The following is a 21,015-nucleotide window of genomic DNA, read 5'->3' as shown; positions in this document are numbered from 1 at the left end:
GACGGGGTGCGGCTGCGGGTCCTGGAGGCCTGCAGAGAGGAGAGCAGGACTCAGCCGGGGCGGCGGGAGGCAGGGGGCGGCCTCCAGCTTGCTGGCCCGGTGCACCCAGGGCGAGGCCCCCGGGCACCGAGGAGGGGCGCACAGTCGGCCTCCTGGGGGCGGTCACGGTAACCTCCGCGGTCTGCACCCCGCGCACCCCAGCAAGCCCTCTGCACGGCTCTTCGCCTGGCCTGAAGCCGGCGTCCCCTGCGCAGGCCCACCCGGGCTTCTTCTCAGCAGCGTGTTATTCCACAACGGAACGACCGTCTACTCGGGGAGCAAACAGCGGCCCCTGCGGGCACCCTGGTCCTACAGCGGGCACGTCACCGCGGGGGCCGGGTGTGCTTGAGCGAATCCGCCCTGCCCCGCCCCGCTTCTCTGGCCCAGCGAGCTGTGCATTTGGCACCAGAGCACCCACTTTCCCGCCGCCCCTCACACCGCAGGCGTCTCCCGCGGCTCTCACACCTAGGCCGGGAGACGGGCTGCCGGCGCAGATGGGGGCAGAGAAGGAGCAAGGACAGAGCGCCCTGGACGTGGGGCACACAGGGGCACTGTGACTCCTCAAAAAGCCACAGAGGAATCCGGCGTCGAGGCGCCGACAATGAGCAACGGCGCCCAGGGCCGGGCGCTCCACAGGCGGCGGAGCGGGCACAGTCCCAGAGCCCGAGCACGGAGTGGCTGGTGGGTGGTGGCGCCCACGGGGCCTGTCGCTGTCCCTCTGTGCCTTCCCGCCTGCCGGACACAGGCACACCGACGCCTGGGGTGCACGCGGGGCACAGGCGGCCTGCCCGGCCTGCCGCTGCGGGCACCTCTGCCAACGGTCAGGGGCTGGGGGACGCTCGGTCACTGACACGGCCACCACGCCAAGAGCCTGCTGCCGGAGGCACGTGGGTGCGTTGGCCGGATTCCCCGGGGCGAGATTACTGAGGCCTGGCATGCTCTTCTTTCAGCCCAGCTACTTGTTCTAAACACTCTGCCCGGAACAGCAGCGGCCTGGTCTCTCCAAGGAGCCGCGCACGCAGACCGGGCGGAGAGGAAGGTCCCCAGGGTGCGGGGCTGCCCTGCAGGCTAAGGAGGCGGCAGTGAGGCAGGGCTGAAGCCCTGGAGCCAAAGCTGGTCCCTGGAGGCTGGGGCTCCCAGGGGGCTCCCTGGCTGCCCCCCACCTGTCAGCCGTCCCCACTCCAGGCACAGCTGAGCGTGCCGGCCCTGTCCCGCTCCTCTGACCCACGTGCTATCGGTTCCGGGGCTCACCCCAGCCCCTCGGGTCAGTCACTGGCCGGAACAGCAACAGAGCCAGGAAAGTGTCCTCCTGCGATGTGTCCACTGGAAAGGACCCTCTGGGGGCAGCGGGGCGGGGGGCTTCCTTGCCCTCGGGGATGCCCCCAGCACCAGGATGCTCACCAGGCAGCAGCTCTCTGCAGGGCCTCCTCCGGGGAGGGGGACACTGGGTCCTGCCCTGCCTTCCGGCACCCGCATCCGTCTCCCGCCACAACAGCCAGGCCCGGAGTCACGACCCGGGCGGTGCTCAGTGCTCTCCTCCCGTGAACATGCTGGCGTGGGGGGCCCTCGCAGGCCGCCAGGCTGGGCTCCCCACTGACTGTCCAGCAAACCACCCAACCACCAGGAGGCCCTCTGGCCGCCACACTGTCCAGGGTGCAGTTCTTTGGGGGCTGCCCCCTCCCTCAGCTCTCTGGGGCACCTACCGGGCAGAGAGACTTTCTCATCGCCCCAAATCTGGAGGGGGCCTGAGCTGCGCCAGGCGCGGGGACAAAGGTCAGACACTTGTCTGTCCACACCAGCGAGCCCCGCCTGCCGGGTGGACAAGAGCCGGGGCCTGGGCGCAGGCCAGGCGGGCGCGTGGGAGTGCGGCCCGGGGCACCCCGGGGCCCCGCTCAGGCAGGGGCGGTCCGCAGAGAGGGCCTGGGGGGCGGGGGTGTCCTGGGGGTCGCGCTGGCCTTCAGGAAGCGGCCCGCGGCCAGGGCGGGGAACCCCGCGCTAACCTCCGGGCGCCTCGCTCTCGCCCGTCAACTGGGGGGCAGCACCCTGCGGCGCGTCGGGGGCCCTGAAGTCACGGGCCACCGCCTTCACCGCCGCCTCCCGGCCGGGCCCGGGCCCGCCGCCCTCCCGGAGGCCAGCCGCGGGGGACCCCGGCGCCTCCGCAGCGCCCGAGCCGGGGCGCCCCGCACCCCGGCCGCGGCCCCCAGGGCTCACCTCGCGCGCCTCAGCTCCGCGCGCGTCCCCGCCGGCGGCCGCGGGGTCGAGCTCGGGCGCGCGCGGGGCGGGGCCGCGGCGGGTCACCTGACAGCGCGTCTGCGCAGGCGCCGGGGCGAGGGCGCCTTCCTGCGGCGGGCGCCCCCTGGCGGGGGCTCGGCCGGGCGCGCGGGGGGGCGCCTGGCCCCGGGGCCGGGGAGCGCGGGGGGGGGGGGGCCTGGCCCCGGGGCCGGGGAGCGCGGGGGCGGGGGGGGCCTGGCCCCGGGGCCGGGGAGCGCGGGGGCGGGGGGGGCCTGGCCCCGGGGCCGGGGAGCGCGGGGGCGGGGGGGGGGCCTGGCCCCGGGGCCGGGGAGCGCGGGGGGGGGGCGGGGGGGGCGGGGCGCGCGGGGGCGGGGGGGGGCTGGCCCCGGGGCCGGGGCGCGCGGGGGGGGGGGCGGGGGGGGCCTGGCCCCGGGGCCGGGGAGCGCGGGGGGGGGGGGGCCTGGCCCCGGGGCCGGGGAGCGCGGGGGCGGGGGGGGGGCCTGGCCCCGGGGCCGGGGAGCGCGGGGGCGGGGGGGGGGGCCTGGCCCCGGGGCCGGGGAGCGCGGGGGCGGGGGGGGGGCCTGGCCCCGGGGCCGGGGAGCGCGGGGGCGGGGGGGGGGGGCCTGGCCCCGGGGCCGGGGAGCGCGGGGGCGGGGGGGGGGGCCTGGCCCCGGGGCCGGGGAGCGCGGGGGCGGGGGGGGGGGGGGCCTGGCCCCGGGGCCGGGGAGCGCGGGGGCGGGGGGGGGGCCTGGCCCCGGGGCCGGGGAGCGCGGGGGCGGGGGGGGGGGCCTGGCCCCGGGGCCGGGGAGCGCGGGGGCGGGGGGGGCCTGGCCCCGGGGCCGGGGAGCGCGGGGGGGGGGGCCTGGCCCCGGGGCCGGGGCGCGCGCACGGGGCGCGTCCTCGCTGGAGCCGGCGCGCCGGGGCCCCTCACCGGCCGCCCTGGATGCGCGGCGACCTCGGGGCCCTCGAGCCCCGGCGCCCCCGGGCTGCGGAGTCGCTGGGAGGGGCGCGGGGCACGAGCCGCCCCAGGGGTGCCGCGGCCGCCTCCCCCTGGGGCCTGGCCTTGGTCCAGCCCCGCCTGCCCGCCCGAGGGCAAGATCTGGAGGGAGGTCAAGCTCCCGGTGCAGGACACTGTCCCCCCAACCCCGGGGGCGCGGGAGGGGCCTTTGCTGACTCCCCGCCTGAAAGCAGCTGCACAGGGAGCAGCCCCCAAGCGGGGTCTGGGGACCCAGAGCCCCTCCTCGCGGGGGCCGGTTCTGAAGTGTCCCGAGTAAGCTGGCCCTTCTCGCGCTCAGAGGAGCCTCTTTATTTTTCTGCTGAAGTTTGAGCGGGGGGTTCTTTATTAGGCCTTTTTCCTTTTAAGCTGCAGAGAAGCCTGGGGTGACTGGGGGGCCGGGAGTCAGCGGCGGGTCCTGGGGACACTCGCCCCACCCGCTCCAGCGAGCCCCAGCGGGTGGGGCAGCGATGGGTGGAGAGGCAGAAGCGCGCGGCTCTCCTGGGGAGGGTGGGGACACCGTGGGGGCTCAGGGGGCTGTGGGTGACTTTAGGGGGTGCCTGGCCAAGCCCACCCATGCTTCTGCTTCCAGCGGGCGGTGTTCTCTGTACTCACCCCAGATGGGAATCGGCACCTGCGCTGGTTGGGGGAGACCTGGAGCCCCACCCCCACCTGGAGACATGGCACCTCCCCAGGCCGGGTCACTTGGCCGTGAGCCAGTGCTCGACCCACGGCATTTGCAGGTGGCGGACGCCGCGGAAGGCAGCCCGGAGCGCTGGCATCTGCCCAGGTCTGCCTGGGTGGAGACGGCCCCCCTGCAGTGTGACTCGGGTCTTTCTCCTCAGGGGGATGTCCTCTGGGGGCAGACATGGCCTTCAGGGACACGGGGCCGCTGGGGTGCAGGCTGCCTGCTAGGAGGGCCCGGGCGCCTCCAGCTTGCTGGCGACGGCCTGGCTGACCCTGAGCAGGGCCTCCTGGAACTGGGGGTACTCCTCTTTCACATGGTCCAGGATGGTGCCCAGCGCGGCCAGCCGGTCGTCCAGGCGCTTCTGCTCCACCTTCAGCGCCTGCTTGGAGCGGAAGAGAAGCGTGTAGCGCCCTTCCTTCACGGCCTGGAGGTGCTTCAGGCGCGTCTGCAGGGCCACCAGCTCCGACAGGTTCTTGGGTGACAAGAGGCTCACGTCAGCCAGCGCAGACCACGTGAGGACACTGACTGTCTCCCGCCCAGACCCGAGGGCTAGCAGGGAACGGGCTGCAGTGAGGAGGCCGGGTCACCAGGTCCAGGCGGACACGTGCTGGGGTGGGGCTTCTCCTTCACCCCTAAGAGACCTGGGGCTGCCGGGGCCAGGCCTAGTGCCGGCGCCTTCCCTTAGCTACCTCCACCGGCTCACGCCACCCCTGCTGGCACCATGGCCGGTCTCGGGGCACCCTGAGGCCACGGAGCCAGGGCGATACCCCTGCTCAGCCCGACGGGACCCTCCCTGGCTCCGCTGCTGCCTCCACTGCTGCCCAGCCCACCGCTGGCCAACTCCCCCCTCCAGCCCGACCGGCCGCCCACCCTGTGCCTCCTCGGCCGTCTCCCCAGGCGCCGTCTCCACGCCTGCATCCCTTACATCATCTGTCTCCCCACAAAGGCGGCCCTGAGGGCAGAGGCCCAGGCCCAGGCCCAGCCCTGCCAGGAAGGGCGTGCCTGGCCCCCCGGATGGGGCAGGGGGCCAGGCCTGCCCACCTGCCGCTTGAGGGCCACGAGCTGCTTCACGCTGGTGTCCAGCTCGTCCGTGTCGGCCTGCATCTTGGACAGCGCCTCCTGCTTCTCCACGAGGGCGTCGCTCACGAGCTTCTGTGTTTCTTCCAGCTCAGAGATGGTCCTGGAGCACTCCTCGGTGGCCTGGGGGACAGAGTACCACCCTGCGGCGCGGCTCCTGGCTGGCGAGGGCGCGCGGCCTAGGTGGACGGCGGCCCGCGTCTGGGGAACCGGGTGCTGAGGCCCAGTGGCCAGCAGGTGTGGGGGGCCAAGCTGAGACGCCTGCCGCAGGCGGGTGTGGGGGCAGGGCTGGGTGGCTCGTCCAGGGGCGTGGGGACCCCGGGGGCAGAGCGTGGGCTGGGGTGGTGGGGGGGAGTGACAGGCAGTAGTCACGGGGGGACACGGGCTCCGGAGGGTCTGCGGAGATGGACGACGAGGCTGGACCTCACCACCGTGGGGTGGGAGTGGCTCTCAGGGCAGCAGAGCCATCGAGAAAGAGAAAACTCTGGAAGCACTGGCGGCTGGAGGGTCTGGGGGGTGACTCCAACGGGAGGCGCGCCGAGAGCGACTGCCAGGGACGTGGCCGGTGTGCGGGGCTGGCGGGTGGGGGCGGGCTTGTGCACAGGGACCTGGGCTGCGGGGTGCGCAGGGCAGAGGACACGGGCACCACTGTCCTGTTATTGGGAGTGGGGGTGCTGGGGAGACCCTCTGTCAGGAAGAGCAGACACTGGGGCCGGGGAGAAGAGTGGACCTCAGGAGTGGCCGCGTCCTGAGGAGGCTGGAAACAGGACCCAACAGGGCTGCTCTGCAGCTCGGCCGCCCCCAGCAACCACTTGGGTCCATGCTTAGCCAGGAGGAACCCGGGGGGCCATTCCTGCCACTGTGCTGAGCTCCCCCCCATGACTCCTCTGGGCGAGTGCCCATCGCAGGTCGGGAAGTTGAGGCACACAGGTCTGGCCACGTGCCCAAGCCATGCCTGCGTGGAGCTGACCAAGGCTGGGTTCTGTCCACCCTGGAGGGGCCAGGGCACAGAGGCCCACCTGGCCTCGAGGCCGCCATGCCTGGACAGGCTGCCAAGGCCACACGTGGGCCCAGGGAGCCCGAGCTCCGGCCCCGGCCTGGCCATTCCCAGGGCTTCTCCCACTCCACGTGCTCCCACTCCATGGCCTGGAGCACTCCTGGGGGTGCCCCCAGCACCATTCAGGGCCAGTGACGAGGGGCTTACACCCGTCATCCACACTCCACGCTTGGTCTGCCTCTGCAGTCCCCTCACACTTGACCCCCCCATGCCGCACTCCCCTGTGCGGTCTCTGGAGAGCCCAGGACACAGAGGAAAGGCCCAGAACACAGAGCTCCTGGCAGCACCTCCCGACCCCAAGGGCACCCACAGCCCGCGTGGCACCCAAAGCAGCATATGGGCACCCATCCAGGGCCCAGGGGATGAGAAAGTCGGCTTTCTGGGTCAAGGCAGGGCTCCCCCATGGCGTCATCCACCCCCAGGGGCATTCCCCCAGCATCACCCCCTCACCCCCCAGCATCACCCCTCACCTGTGTCACCCCCTCCCATGTCCCTCTCCCCCCAATATTACCCCTCCCCTAGCATCCACCCCTCCCCCTCCAGAGTCACCCCTCTGACAAAGCAGCTGCACCCCCCAGGACACGGGCAGGACAGGGGGACACCTACGGGGCAGGAGGTGGGGGATGCTCTGGCCGTGTGCACAGGATGGAGGGGGAAGCCGGCAGTGTCCGCGCCCCACCTTGTGTGTGTCCCGGATCCTGCGCCGCAGCTCCGCCTGCCTGTGGTGGAAGTCCGTCCGTGTGAGCAGCCTCCGGTCCCCCCTGCGCTGGCCCTCGGCCTGCGTGGAGATGGTCTCCCTGCGCGCCACCGCCAGCTCCATGTCGTGGATCAGCTTCTCCTGCTGCTGCAGCAGCTGCTTGTGCCTGGCCTGGGGGTGCAGGGCAGAGGCTGGTGGGGCCGTGCCACGGATGTGGGCCCACACCTCGCCCCAACGGCGCTGAGCAGCCAGGACTCTGGGCCTCGGCTGGGCTGGAGATGGTCGGTTCCAGAGGACGCGCACTCGCATCGGGCTGAGCCGGGCAGGGAAGGAAGCCCACTGTGTGGGGTGAGCCGCTGGGTGGGGCCCGGTGGCCATGCAAGGTGGCCACGCAGGGGGCAGGGCCGTGGGGGTGGGGTGGGGGCAGCGCAGCGGGAGACGGACCACAAGGGGCAGGAGGGAACTTTCTGGAAGGCCAAGCGTGAGGGGTGTGACGGGGGCGGGGGCGGCGTCAAGGGCCAGCGGTGTTTTACACTAATCTGAGTCAGGGCCCCTCGGCCTCATGCCGCCCGCCACCATCAACAGGCGGGAACCTGCGAGGTAAGCCGAGGGGAGCGGAGGCGGCCGCCCGGGGTCAGAGCCGACCACAGAGTGACCGCGGCCAGCCGCGGCGTGAGGCTGGCGCTCGGGCTGCAGGCGGACAGCCCCAGCGAGAGGAGCAGGCTGTGGGCCGGGGCAGCCGGGAGGAAGCGGAGATGGAAGCCGGCGCCACAGCCGGCCCAGGCAGATGCCAGGTGGACCCGAGATGAAATAGCGCCGCGGTGGAGACAAGACCTTGGGGTGCACTGGTGTGGCCTCAGCAGGGGCGCGGGGCCCCCTGAGCTTCCCAGCAGGCGGAGTCATAAGTAAGACGGCGTTGAATACGAGGCTGGACGCCCAGGCCGCTGCGTGGGGAACGCGCCGCCATCGAGAATGTACGGGGAGCGGTCGGGTGATGCCGCCGACAGGCCTTGAAGGCGGAGCCGGTCACCCCAGTGTGGAAAGACCCCCTAGAAGGTGTTAGGGAATACGGAACTGGCCCGCGAAGAAATTGAGGCAACACAAAGGCGAAGATGCTCACGCACGCGGGCCCATGGGGCATGCGGGGGGACACGGGAGATGGGGGGAGGTGGGGGCATGCCGGGCCCGTGCCAAGGTGCTCGGAAGCCGGCGCCAGGCCCACCCAGGCCCGCCCAGATGCTGCAAACACCCACGCAGCCGGGTTTAGCAAAATCGCAGAAACAAGGCGACTCGCAGTCCGCGGCGTCTGGGTGGCAACAGCGCCCTCGCCAGCCGGCGGGGAGCCAGAGAGACGGGCCCGGTCGGCCTCGGCACACTCGGAAAGCGGCGCCAAAGGACAGACAGGGCCGCCAGACTCACCCCAACCCTCAGGCAAGCCAGACTGGACAGGCCCCCTGTGCTTCCGCCCTTCACGGGACGCTCTGGAAAAGCCTGAGCTGGGGGTCTGGCGTGACAGGTGACCAGCGCCTGGGGCGCGGGAGGGCAGGCCGCAGGCACCGGGAGTCTGAGGAGGTGCAGTCACCCCCGCAGGTCTGTGTGGGCGAAGGGGCGGCTGGACTGGACACTCAGCCCCGAGCGGAGGCTGGGGGCGTGCGGCGTCCTGGGGCAGTGCCGCGGAGCTGCGGTCCCCGGCCGGCGCCGCTCCCGGGCCCAGCCTGGGCGCAGAACAGAGCTGCTAAGGGAGGGGCGGCCCTGGGCCCGCAGAGCGCGGCCGCCCACCATGAGCAGGAACCCCCGGCCTGCGGGTCGTGGCACAGCCCCCGGAGGGCCCTGCGGCTTGGGGAGGACGGCCAGGCGCTGCCGGCCGTGGGGGGGCCGCGGGGGCGGGGGCTTGGGAAGCCAGCTGCGGAGGACTCCACAGACGTGTCTGTGCAGCTGCGCCTGGCCCCGGCCTCCGCAGGCGGGTTTATTTATACCGGCCGCTCTCGTGGGTGGCTGACTGGGCTGCAGGGCAGCGTGTGGCCTCGCGCCAGCCCTCAGACAAGTGATGAGACCCACGGGGGTGGCTCAGGGGTCAAGCGGGGGGGCTCTGAGAGAGGGTACCCCTCGCTAATGGGGTGCCCCCCGCCCTCCCCACCCCCCACCCCCCACCCCCCACCTTCATGCGGTGGATCTCGGCCCTCATGGCCCGGATCTCCATCTGGCCGGTCTCCGAGTCCACCGAGGCGCGCATCTCCTTGGCCAGTTGGATTTTTTTCTCCCAGATCATGATCTGGTGTCTGCCGGGGAGAGGGGGCGGCGTGAGGGCGGGGTACAGTGGGGCCAGGCCTCTGTGGGGGGAGGGACCCCCTCCGGGACGCCGCGGCCACCGTCCCCAGGCTGGTGACCGGCTCGCTGTTACGCGGAAATAAATATCCCCCTCCTGGGCCCAGGGGGAGCTTGGCCCCACGGCCCCATCCTCCATCCTTCCTCCAGCGCCTGCCGACCCTGCCGGCCCAGGACAAGGGGTCCCGCCCGGGTCTCCAAGGTCGCCTGGGCCATGGGGTCCTGTGGGGAAGCGCAGCCGGGGGGCGGGGGGCAGGCGGGAGCCCCCCTCCCACTCTGCACACGTTTTAGCCGAGAACGCTGAGAGCTGGTGTGGGTCCCTCCCTCGCCGTGTAGCTGAGTTCACCCCAAAGTCTGCGCCCCACTTCCAGTGCCGGCTTGGTGAGGGGCCGCCCGAGGGCGGGCCCGCGGGGCACTCACTCCGCCTCCACCAGGCTGTTGAGGATGGCGGCCTTCTCTTCGTCCAGCTGGCTCAGCTTCTCCTGCATCTCCAGTGTCTCCCTCTCGGAGGCCTGCGGGGGTGTGGAGAGCGGCGCTGGACGCCTGCCCGGGGACAAGCGCCCCCTGCGCCCCGCCCCGCGCCGCCCCCTCCCCCCAGCCCCCGCTCCCCGCGCCGGGCCCACCTTGAGTGCGCGCAGGAGCTCGCCCTCGGCCAGGCGGGCGCCCTGCTGCAGCTGCTGCGCGCTGCTCCGCTGCCGGCTCATCAGCACGTTCAGCTTCTTGAGGTCGCCGTCCAGGCCCCGCGCGTGCCGCTCGATCTCCTTGTGCTCCCGCTTCTCCAGCTCGATCTTGCCTGGGCCCGGGAGCACCATGGTCAGGCCCCTGCGCGGGCGGCCTGCCCAGAGGGCCACAGGGCCCGGCTGAAGGCCCGATACCCCCGCCCCCGCTGTCCCGGGCACCCCCGCGAGCCCCAGCCCTGCTGGACCGGAGGAGAGGAGGGCCCTTCCCCGTGGGGGGCCTCAAGGGGCTTCCTGGACGAGCAGGGTGGGGTGGCCGGGACTGTGGAGGTGAGCCCGTCCTGCGGGGCGGGCAGCTCGGCCCCCTCCGTGCTGACCCAGCTCAGGGCAGGAGGCAGGCCACAGACCTGAGGGCGGGAAGGAGGGCGGGATGTCTGGGGGGCTGGTGTCCAGGCCGAGCAGGCCCTGGCGGGGGGAGGCCGAGGCGCACCAGGACGCCTGGGGGGCGGGGCCGGCTGGGGCCTGGGGGCTCACTCTGGATGCGCAGCTTCTTCTGCTCCAGGATGTGCAGCTCCTTCCGGAACATGAGCAGCGCGCTCAGCTGCTCCTCCCGCTCCTGCGTGGCGGCCACCATGTCCTGCTGCAGCCGCAGCCACGTCACCTGGGCCTGGACCACGCTGCCTTCATGCTCTTCAATCAGCTTCGTCAGCCTCTTGATTTCCAGCTCCAGGGGCCCCACCTCTTCCCCCTGGAGGCCACAGTGGGCACTGAGCTAGAGGAGCCTTCCTCCCCATCATGGAGGCGCCCGGGACCATGGGCATTTATGGGGGTGCGGCTGGGGACCCCCCTGGGAGTGGCGGCAGTGGCCCTGCCTCCCTCTGGGTGGGCCGCCACTGCCCAGTGGGTGCAGGCAGGGCCTCGGTCCCCACTGCTGCCTGTGACCGCAGCCACGAGAAGGCCTCTGCCCCCTCAGGAGCCAGCGGCTCAGGCCTCCGGGGTTGGCACCTGGCTGAGGGCGCCCCTACCTACTCCAGGGCTGGGGCTGTGGTGCAACCTGCAGCTACCGGGTTCCCTGGAGGACTTCACGCCTTGGGGTCAAGGGCCCCTCTGTGCGGAGCAGTGGCGAGTGGGTCCTACCTGTGTCTGCATGGCCCGCGGCCAGGGGAACATGGGGGGGCCCACAGGGTGCAGACGCCCCGGGGTCAGACTCCAGGGTCCCTAAGACCACATTACTGGACACTTGCGTGGGGAGAGGTGGACACAGACACTGCGGCCCTCAGTGCAGGCATGGCGGCCGACCCCACCCAGGGAGACACACCCGGCACACGCAAACACGTGCACGGGCACACACATGTGCACAGGTGCACACACAGGCACACACACACGTGCACAGGCACGTACACAGGCGCACGCTCACACGGGGCCTGGTCCGTGGGCGGGGGCGCGGCGGGGGTGTCTGGGCAGCCCCCCGCCGGGCTCACCCCCAGCTCCGACAGCATCTGCTCCAGCTGCTTGTTGAGGAGGTTGATGAGGCCCTGCTTCCTCTCGATGAGGATGGCGCGCCGCGCGATCTCGTTCTCGCTGTTGGTGATGAGGTCGTTCACTTTCTTCACCTCCTTGTCCAGCTCCGCCAGCACCTTTCGGTGCGCGTCCAGCCGGCAGCTGGTGTTGGTGATGTCCAGGGTGCCCTGGGCAATCTCGCCGTCGATTTTGGAAAGATGCGTCACCTGGGTGGGCAAAGGAGAGCCGTTGAATGCCCCGTCGAGCCCCACGCTGGCGGTCAGCGCCCCTCCTGGACGGCCGGGCACGGCCAGGGTCTGAGCACCAGCCCAGGAGGCCGCCAGAGGACCGCCCCTTGGGCCTTCCCTCCCTTCCAGGGGCCTCCCCTCTCCCTGCCCTTGGGGTCTCCCCTCTCCCACTGTAGGGGCCTCCCCTGCCCCCATGGACGCAGCTGTGCAAGCTGCTCTGTCCTGGGGGAGTCTGGCCCTGATCTCCTGTGGCCTCTCTGCCAGCGGCCCTGCTGCCTCATTGTGACACTGTGACTCCCCTCCCGGTGGCCGGGGCCGCCGTGGCGTGGGAAAGAACAGGCCCAGCCGGTGGCCAGGGCCGCAGCCGCCTTCCTGACCCTGATGGCGGTGCCAGCACGACCCAGCGCTCCGGGTGCTCATGGGACCAGAGTCCTCATGCTCATGGGGCCCGGCTGGGGGCTTGTGGCCGGGGCGCTCGCCCGCCTTGGGCTCTGGGGGACATCAGCGATACCCGAGCTGGCCAGGATGCCCCCAGGAGACCCAGCTGTGCACGGCCGGCCAGAGGTCCGCCCGCCTTCCTCTCCCCTGCCACGAGCAGGCCGGGAGCGAACAGCCCTCCCGGGGTCTGGGCACCCGGTACTCAGCGCTCCCTGGGGCAGGCCGGCCCCCCGGCGGGGCGGCGGGTCACTCAGCCCAGCTGGGCATCCTGGCCAGGACCCGCATGACGGGACAAGGGCTGATGCTGAGAGCCCCGCCACTGGCCCCCCAGGCGCCGCTCAGTGTACCCAGGTGGTTAGTCCCTGAGACCTGCGAGGGGTGGCCCAGGTCAGAGGGTGAAGGCCAAGGGGCGGGGCCCCTCGTCATCCACCTGGCTGGAGCCGCTGAGGCGGCACCTTCTGTGGCCTGGCAGGCATGTGGCAGCTGCTGCAGGAAGGGGAAGCTGGGGCACTGCCTCCCGGGCTGAGAACGGGGGACACCGTGGGGCAGCCCCTTCACAGGGGTGCGCCTGGCTGGGTGCAGGCTGTGGAAGCCTCCATGGGGTCCCCTGAGGGAGCCGGCCAAGGCGTAAGTGTGAGTGAGTGTTCACGTGATAGTGCCGGCTTGCACGGTTGGCTCTTGTGTGCACAGGGGCTGTTTGCACGTGAGTGTGAGTGTGTGTTTCAAGGCATTTCCACGAGGAAATGCGCCAGAATGCGGGAGGCGGGTGCCCTGGCTGGCGGCTCCGGGGCCCATCACCCAGCCCTGCTGCCCAGCCCGGGTTCTCTGCAGTCAGAGGCTTTGCTGCTGCCTCTAGAAAGGATGGACAGGGCGGCCTCCCGCGGACGCCCCCGGCCCGCGCCCACTCACCAGGTTGGTCTTCTCCTTCTGCAGCTTCAGGATGAGCTGGCGGAAGTACTTGGTCATCTTGTTGGAGGTCATGTGCTCCTGCAGCTTCTCCGCCATCGAGGCGTCCATCTTCCTCCGCAGCTCCAGCTCGCTCTGGATGCCCTGGCGGAGGGTCTGCAGTTCGTTGAAGGTCACCGTGTGCTCCTGCGGGGGAGAGGGGGAGGCGCCGTGAGCGAGGGCCTGGGCCCGGCCCGTGTTGTCAGGGGTAGCGTTGGGGGCAGCGTCGGGGCCAGCGTCCTGGGCAGCGTCGGGGGCAGCGCGTGGGGGGGCTGCGGGCGGCGGGCCTACCACTCGGGCCTTCTCCAGCGTGTCCTCCGTCTCCTGCAGGGCCAGCTGGTAGGTGTTGAACTCATTCCTCAGCGCCTCCTGCTTGGCCCGGCACTGCGCCGTGAGCTTCTGCAGCAGGCTGGCCGCCGTCTCCGTGCGGTGGAGGACACTGGCCAGCTTCTCGTTCCTCTCTTCCTCCTTGACGATCGACTTCTTGTAGGCCTCCAGCTCCCCCTGCGCGGACCTGACCTGATGCTGGCACTCCCTGCCGAGGCGGGACGGTGGCGGGCATCAGCTCCTTTTGCTGTGGCCGGGAAGCTCTCCAGGCCAGAGCGGCCCCAGCGCATGCCCACGGGCGGGAGGGGAGGCCCCGGGCTGCTGTGCCCACGTCCCCCCATCCCATCAACTCCTCAGGGAGGAAACCCGGGGAGGGCGCTGGGTGACACAGGAGGGCCTGTGACAGATAAGCTCAACCACCCACCACGTTATCTGTTCAGGGGGTCGGCAGGTGTCGCCGGGGACACGAGGGACAGTCGGAGGGACAGTCGGTTGAGGTGGGGAGGGGGCAGGGGCAGCGCTGGACACCGGGCAGGGGTGCCCGTGCTGCGGGACCCTCTGGGGCAGCAAGGCCTTGAGAACCTCCACCTTGACCTTGCTCAAGGTCAGCATGGAGCACAAGAAGCTGCCTGCACAAGGCCCGGCTGGTGCTCTCTAGACCAGGCCCTCGCGGCCCCATGTTTGCAGCACGCGGGCCCTGGCCGCCCCGCCCCCGTCCTCTTGGCCCCGGTGCCCACACCTACATCTTCCTTAACCAGGACTCGCCGGGCAGCCTGGTGTCGCTATATTGTGGACTCCGAACAGGGTTTTAACCAGACATTATTCATGTACAACGTCTCACTTTAACGCCATTGTGTAGGCATTTTGGGGGTCACAGGACAGGGAGCAGCTCTCTCCTGCCGTGCAGGACCAGAGGCCATGCCCCCTCACTCTTGGCGTCCCTCGGGGCCCCTGCAGGGCCCTGGGCTGGAGCAGAGGTGCAGAGACAGCCGGGAGGCCTCCTGGGTGGCGGTGAGCCCCACGCCAGCAGAGAGGTGATGGCCCCTGGGCCCCCCCAGCGAGCCAGGGTCACGGGTGGGGCCTTCCACACCAGCCTGGGGCAGCCCACCCAGCTGGAGGCCTCGGGGCAGGGGCTCACCCCTCCCTGCTCTGGGAGATGAAAGCAGAGGCTCGGTTGGAACATGGCCCTGGCAGGACGGTCGGACGGATGGCGTTTCCAGCACAGGTGGTGAAACAGCAAATCAAAGGGCCACCTTTACCTCCAACGCTCAGCACCCCTTTCTCTTTCTCTCCCTCACGGTTCCCCCTTAATCCCCCCAGGAAATCTGAGCATGAAAGCTTTGCAGCTCCTGTGCCACGGGAAGTCTGAGAGGATTTAAGAGATGTCGAAATCTTGGTGAACAATAAGGGGCTTTCAGGCCGGAAGCGGGGCTGCAGGTGCACCCCTTTGTCCTGCGGGCCCGGCGGGAGGGGTGCTGCGCACCTGGGAGCAGGTGGGGACCTCGAGGCTCTCCCGCACCTCTGGCTCTCAGCACTGGCTGCCCTGAGGGCTCCCCCTGCCCTCCCAGCCAAGTCTTGGCTAGTCCCGGAAAGTGCCCCCCACAACCTGAGCGCCTCCTGGACGGTCCTGTGGGCCTCGTCGCGGTTCCGCATGCCCACCAGGCTGGCAGCCCACTGCTGCAGGATGTGCTTCTTCTCCACGTTGATGGCGTCGATCTCCGTGCAGGCCTGCGGAGGGCCGGGGGACGACGCGGGGTCTGACTTATTTTACTCCACGCAAAGCCCAAGAGCGCGCCTAAGCCCAGCTGGCCTAAGGTCGCCTCCCCATCAGGCGCAGCAAAGGGTGGACATGGGACCCAGGCCCAGGCCTACTCAGGGGCCCGCCGGGACATGGAGGGGGAGCAGGAGGGGGAGGGGTGCCTGGAGGACACTGCCCGGCAGACCCCCAGGCCAGACCCCACACTCAGGTGGCGGGGCCAGAGACTGTCCGGAGGACTCTTGCCCGTGGGCTTGGGTTGGGTCACCCAGGAGGGGCATGGTGCCCACCCACCCGTCCCGTGCAGGTGGCAGGGGTGCCTCTGGAATGAGGAGGTGGCCCACGCGAGTGGGTGCGGGCAGGAGGGGCTGGAGGGGCGGCAGGGTGGACAGTGTGTGTGGGGTTGGGAGGGCTCCGAGGCGGGGCAGCAGGGGGATGCTGGCCCACGGAGGAGGGCTCTGACCCCAGGCAGAGGGCGCAGGCATCTACTCCGAGGGCCAGCGGGGCTCGTCTGGGGTCAGCGGCCCGGGGCTGCTCCCGGGGACAACAGCCGCTGCGTGCGGGAGTCGCCTGCCAGGCAGAGGAGCCGGCAGAGGCAGCCGGAACCGAGACCTGCCAGCTCTGCGTGGGGGTGCGACCAGAGGGGGTGCCTCCGAGGGCCCCGGGCTGCTGGACAGGGCTTGCTGCTGAGATGTGAGCTGAGAAGCAAGCTGAACCCAACCTCTAATGTTTTAAATGCTCCTCAATTAAAAAAACAAAACAAGCCTTCGATCCCTGTAACCCAGAATGAGAATAAGCAGACGAAGCCCCGATCTCTGCCCCCGGAGCTCGCCATTTTGGGGCCTCGAGCCTCCTCCTGGGCGTGCGTGCGTGTGCGTGTGTGGGTGCTGCTGTTCTGTCCACCACGGGGCTGTTCTGTCCAGTGCTGGGGGCGGCTGCGGCTCCTCTCTGCTCGCCACGCACTCTGCACCCCCTCTTCATGCCTGCGCGGCGTCTGTGTCCAGGGCTCTGCCTGAGCTCATCTGCAGTAGTTTTCTTGGAGTGAGGCACAAGTGGGGATATTCTGGGGGGTACGGGGACTTGGGGGTGGCAGGGACGCTCCTTTCCCGATCCATCCTGCAAGAGGGCCCTGGGGTGACACGCTCCCTGGAGGCCGGGGGGAGGGTCAGGAGCACTCCGAGACGGGGGCACTGCTCAGCCTCGGCTTGTCTCTGCCCACTGGGTAGACGCCCCCATCTGTCCCCTCCCCACCGTCATGGTGCCTCATTCACTCATTCAGCCAATGCCCGGGGGTCCTGAGCGTGGTCCCCGTCCTGCAGGGAGGGGTGGAAGGACAAGGGGGGAGGGGCGACGGCCCCTCGTCATCCCCCTACAGCAGGGAGCCCGCCGGGGCCTTCTGATCCGCTCTCAGAATCCCCCAGGCCCTGGTGAGTGCCAGAGCCATCCTGCTGGGGCTTGGGCCAGGTACACCCCCAGTGTTTGGTGCTGGGTTTCTGGTTTGGGCACAGAGGTCCCCCCAACACAGGGTTTCACGCACATTCTTTTTCTTCAGATACATTTTCCCATTGAAAGACTTGATCCCATCTGGAAAGTGTCTTAGTGTGTGGTACGAGGAAAAGATTTAATCTCTTCTCCCCAAATGTTTAACCAGATGCCCCAACACCATTGGGCCTGTGCCCCCTGCCCCCCGACATCCTGCCCGCGCCTTGGCTGCTCCTGGCTTGGTCACCAGCTCTGGAGGCGACACCCCCTGCCTCTGGCTTCAGAGCTCCTGCTGAGGTCCCAGCTCCCCAGACTTCACACGGGGGTCCCACATCTCAGGCAGCCCCTCAGCTTGGGGCAGCTGGGATGCCCCCATCCCTCTAGCCAAGACTTGGTCAGTCCCAGGAAGTGACCTTTCTGGTGAACGTGAGGCCTCTCTGGGCCGCAGGCTGGCGAGCTCTAGGCCAGCATGTTCACGGGCGGAGGGGCCGGGCAGCTTCCCATGTGGCCCGAGTGTGCTTGGCTTGGCCCTCCCCCCGCAGGGGAGAGCTCGGCTCCCCTCGTGTCCCTGCAGGCTGGACGCAGACCACAGCGCAGAGAAAAGGAAGCCACAGACCCCGGCCTCGGGCTGTCCCCACTGCTCCCTCGCTCCCCCCAAGCCCACAGTTCCTGAGGAACTGGGTGCCCATCATGCTGTGCTGCCCGACAGGGCCCAGTGCCCGTCATGGACACAGGCACTCGAGATGCTGGGGGGCTGGCTGCCTGCTGGGGCGCGCCTGCCCCCTGCCCGCGGCGGCGCTTACCTCGCTCACCGCCTTCCGGAGTGCACGGGTGTCCTCGGCCTGGGCGCAGTGCTGGGCCTCCAGCAGCGCACTCTGCTCCTCCAGCTGCTTGGCCTGGCTGGTGAGCTGGTCCACATACAGGTCCTGGAGGAGACAGGACGCTCGGTGGGCACATGGGCGCCTGGGGGACAAGCTCTGCTGCCCTGACCCCATGGGGCTGCCCGACGCATCCGCCTCTCCCCTGGGGGCCCCTGGCCATAAAGCAAGGGGCCGTGGGAGTCCCCAGTGCTGGGCGCACCTGCTTCTTCTTGTCCATCTCCGCTCGGGAGCGCTGGGCCTCCGCCTTCCTCACCACCTGCTTCATCACCAGGATGTCGTCACGCACGTCCTGGTCCACATTCTGCATGTAGAAGAGCTGCAGGGACAGGCCCTCCAGCTCAGCCTGCAGGGAGGCCACTGGGGGCCGAGCAGCATCAGCATGGGCAGCGTCAGCCTCCAGCTTGGCCGCGCAGTCTGGCCGGACAGACCAGCCTGCGGAATGGCTGCCCACGCTTCCCGAGCCAGGGTGGGTGGACGCAGTGTCCCTGGAAGCCGCCGCCATGGGCTTCAGACCCATCCCCCCGGAGGCCAGGCCCTCCGGGCAGGACGCCAACCTCGAGGCGGCTTAGGGACATGTGGGAGAGATGAGGCCACCGCTGGCCGCGGGAATACAACCAGCAGAGGCTGAAAGGGACAGCTGCAGGAGGAAGCCGGCCGCCTCCCACGGGCACCTGCGGCCTCTTCCCGTCTGCACCATAGCCACCCCCGGCTGCCCCACTCAGGCGTCGCGGCCCCTAGACCGAGCTCAAGCCCTGGCCAGGGGGGGCCTCACCCACGTGTTGCAGGTGCCTCTTCCCTGACAGCTGCCAGGGGCTCTGCGGCCTGCACCCCCTCTCTGACACGGGACACCCGACTGCTCTGGCTTTGGTGTTTGCTGTTTTGCCCCTGAGGTGCCTTCAGGAGGCCCCTGAGGAGGCCCCTCCCAAGACACAAACGTCCACGGGAGAATCACGTGGAGAATCACGCTTGGGGACACCAGCAGGGATGGGGTGGCCAGGGGGCTCCGGGGGCAAGTGGGCACGGGGGGCGGGGGGAGGTTGCCCAGGGCTGCAGGTGGGGGGTGGGCCCTCAAGCCCCCGGGGGGCCGCCTTACGCTTCTTGCGTTCCTCGTTGGCTGCCTGGAAGATGCGGGTGTAGCGCAGGCGCACGCCCTGCAGCTCCTCCTCCCGCCGCCGCCGGGTGCACGCGGCCACTGCGTGGCGGTCGTGGCTCTTCTCCAGCTGCATCTGCAGGCGGGCCAGGTGTTGCTGTGCCCCGTAGAGCTCCACACCCAGCTCCTGCCGCTGCAGGCGGCTCTGCTTGGTGGCCGAGGTCTGCGCCAGAGAGAGCAGCCGGGTCACGGGACGCGGAGACCGGGAAGCAGGCGCGACGCCGGCAGATACGCACCAGCTCTTGCAGCTCCAGCTTCAGCTTTTCTGTCTGTCGGCTGAGGTAGGTTTTCAAGGCAGCCTGGAATCTTATCATCAGGGGCTGAAGCAACAAAGACGCAGACAGGTCACGGCCTGTCCCACCTGTCGCCACCCCTGCAGGCCTGAGCAGGGGGGACGTGACTTCCACCCGGGTGGCCCCACTTCTTCCTGGAATTCTGGAGCTGGAAGCCACGCGTGAAAGGCACAGGTTGTGGCTCCAAGGCGCCACGACCCGCGAGCCTGCTTTGGCATGGACAGTGAATGGGGTGGCAGCCCCGGGGCCGGGGCAGGGCTGAGCCCGCGAAGGGATGCCAGTGCCTGGCGAGTGCCCAGGGCAGCCTCCAGCCTTGCTGCAGCCAGAGGGGGCTCCGTGGCTCCCCGCGCGGGTCCACCTGACCAGACTTGCCTTCTGCGTCTGCCAGGTGGGTGGAGATGGCGTTCATGCCCCTGCTGTGTGCAGAGGGCAGCGACCTGCCCCGCCCACACTTGGCCAAGACCAGAGGTCTTTTGGCTGTTAGAGTTAGCTGGGATAAGGGTGGGGAGAAGCCGGGGGTGCTGCCCGATGGCCAGCGGTGCGCAGGGCGCCCCACACTTGCGTGGTGCTGGTGGGAATGCCGCCTTGGGGCGCTGAACCTACGAGCGTGGTGCTGGTCCCTCGGGCAGGCCACACCGTGCAAGACGGGTGTGGGGTCTGGGGCCCGGCCAGGCCAGGCCAGGCCCGCGAGGGGTATCTCTGCGGTTCTCTGTCTGCGCGGGGCAGTGGCAGGACCGGGGAGTGTTCTTACGTGGTCTGGGTCCAGAACCACCAGCTGGGACCCCTCCTCCGCCTCGTCGCTGCCCTCAGACTCCGGCCTCTCCGCCCGGGCCTCCTCTGGGCTCAGCTGCTGCAGCCGGCCCAGGAACGTGGCAGACATGGAGCCGCCCCAGGTGAGGGCATCTGCCTCCCCTGGGGAGACACCAAGCGGTGCCGGAGTTGGCAGGGACGAGCCTCCGCCAGCGCTCCCGCCCAGGGGAAGGCAAGGGCGTGGCCACGGGTTGGGGGGGGCACCCAGGGTCTCTGACACGGAGCCCGCTGCGGGGTTGCAGCGAGATGGGCGAGGACCGAGCCAGCGCCCACCCGCATGGGCTTAGGCCGCCAGCGCCCGGAGCGAGGCCGCGGGGTGCTGGGTGCCCGCGGGGGGGACGCCGAGGCCTGCCGGTGTACCTGGCTCCCGCGAGGAGGGCTCGTCGTCCACGTTGAGGAGGCTGCCCTCTGCCCCAGAGGAGGTGCTGCTCGACAGGCTCAGGCGGAGGTGGTGCCGGCCCCGGAGCAGGGGCGCCTCGCCCTGGGCTTTTGTCTAGAGCAAGAACAAGCAGCCCCCCCCACCCGGTCAGGGGGCCCGGTCAGGAGGGGGGGCGGGGTGCGCTCTGCTTTGATTCGTTACAGCTTCAGAATTCAGCGCAACCCTTAAAGCAATAGGAAACCACGTGGAAAGGAAGATTGTTTGGCTGCTGCCTGTGGTTAAAATAGAAAGCACCATTCCCTCCCCCAGGCGGGACTGGTGGGGTGGGGGTGGGGTGCCTGAGCCTGAGGGTTATTTGGGAACATCCCAAAGCCACCACCTGGTTTGCTAACGGCAGGAGGCTGTTTGTGGGGAGCACTCATGGAAGCTTCGGGAACAGTGGTGCGTCAGATCAAAGCTCACACGTGAGTGCTTGAACGAAAAAACCTCCTCATTACACTTGCATTTTTTTTTGCAAGCCTGTGATTGTTTAAAAATAAAAACCAAGACTGCTGTCCTCACGCATCACTGGGGCGGGCGTCCAGTGTGGCACAAACACCCAGATTCACTGAAATCTTCATCTTTAAAAGGGACAGGTCGGCCTCTCCGCCTCCCAGGCCACAGTTCATGAGCTCTGTGGCCACGACCCAGTGGTGTCTGCGGGCAGGGAAGCAGCACCCCCTCCCGGGAAGCCCCTTGGGTGGCCCTGAGCCTGAGGCTACATCCTGGACACCACCGACCTGGGCTTGGGGACTGGGAGGGCGGGGCCGGGCCCCTTGGTTTCCACATGGACCCAGAGTCCTGCCTGGCTCAGCTCCTTCCCAGGGAACTGCAGCGTGTCCTGAGTCCCTGGCGGGGGCACGGGCAAGGATGGGCCAGGCCAAGGCCGGGGCTACTCACCAGCTTGCCAGCCCCGGGTGCTGGGGCTTCCAGGCCCGGGGGCTCGGGTAGCCCTGGCGCCTGCGGTGGGAACTCCGTGGC

General features: G+C 70.0%; 1 protein-coding gene across 1 annotated transcript; it reads right to left on the bottom strand.

The window, feature by feature from the left end:
• Positions 1 to 3,645: 3,645 nt before the first annotated feature.
• On the bottom strand, positions 3,646 to 19,808 carry CCDC40 (coiled-coil domain 40 molecular ruler complex subunit). Its single transcript, XM_084236919.1, has 16 exons — positions 19,558 to 19,808; positions 18,750 to 18,833; positions 18,457 to 18,676; positions 17,563 to 17,720; positions 17,286 to 17,408; positions 14,851 to 14,972; positions 13,209 to 13,452; positions 12,882 to 13,064; positions 11,268 to 11,513; positions 10,321 to 10,534; positions 9,733 to 9,902; positions 9,530 to 9,621; positions 8,943 to 9,063; positions 6,767 to 6,955; positions 4,995 to 5,153; positions 3,646 to 4,425 (listed from the first exon to the last, which is right to left on the bottom strand). Exons 1-16 carry the CDS (start codon positions 19,684 to 19,686, stop codon positions 4,177 to 4,179), a joined length of 2,703 nt encoding a protein of 900 aa, XP_084093045.1. The 5' UTR covers positions 19,687 to 19,808; the 3' UTR covers positions 3,646 to 4,176.
• Positions 19,809 to 21,015: the final 1,207 nt, after the last annotated feature.

This window comes from Talpa europaea (genome assembly GCF_964194135.1).
Source record: "Talpa europaea genome assembly, chromosome: 7".
Taxonomy (NCBI): Eukaryota; Metazoa; Chordata; class Mammalia; order Eulipotyphla; family Talpidae; genus Talpa; species Talpa europaea.
Note: the sequence above shows the minus strand (reverse complement) of the source record. Positions and strands in the feature narration are given on the sequence as shown.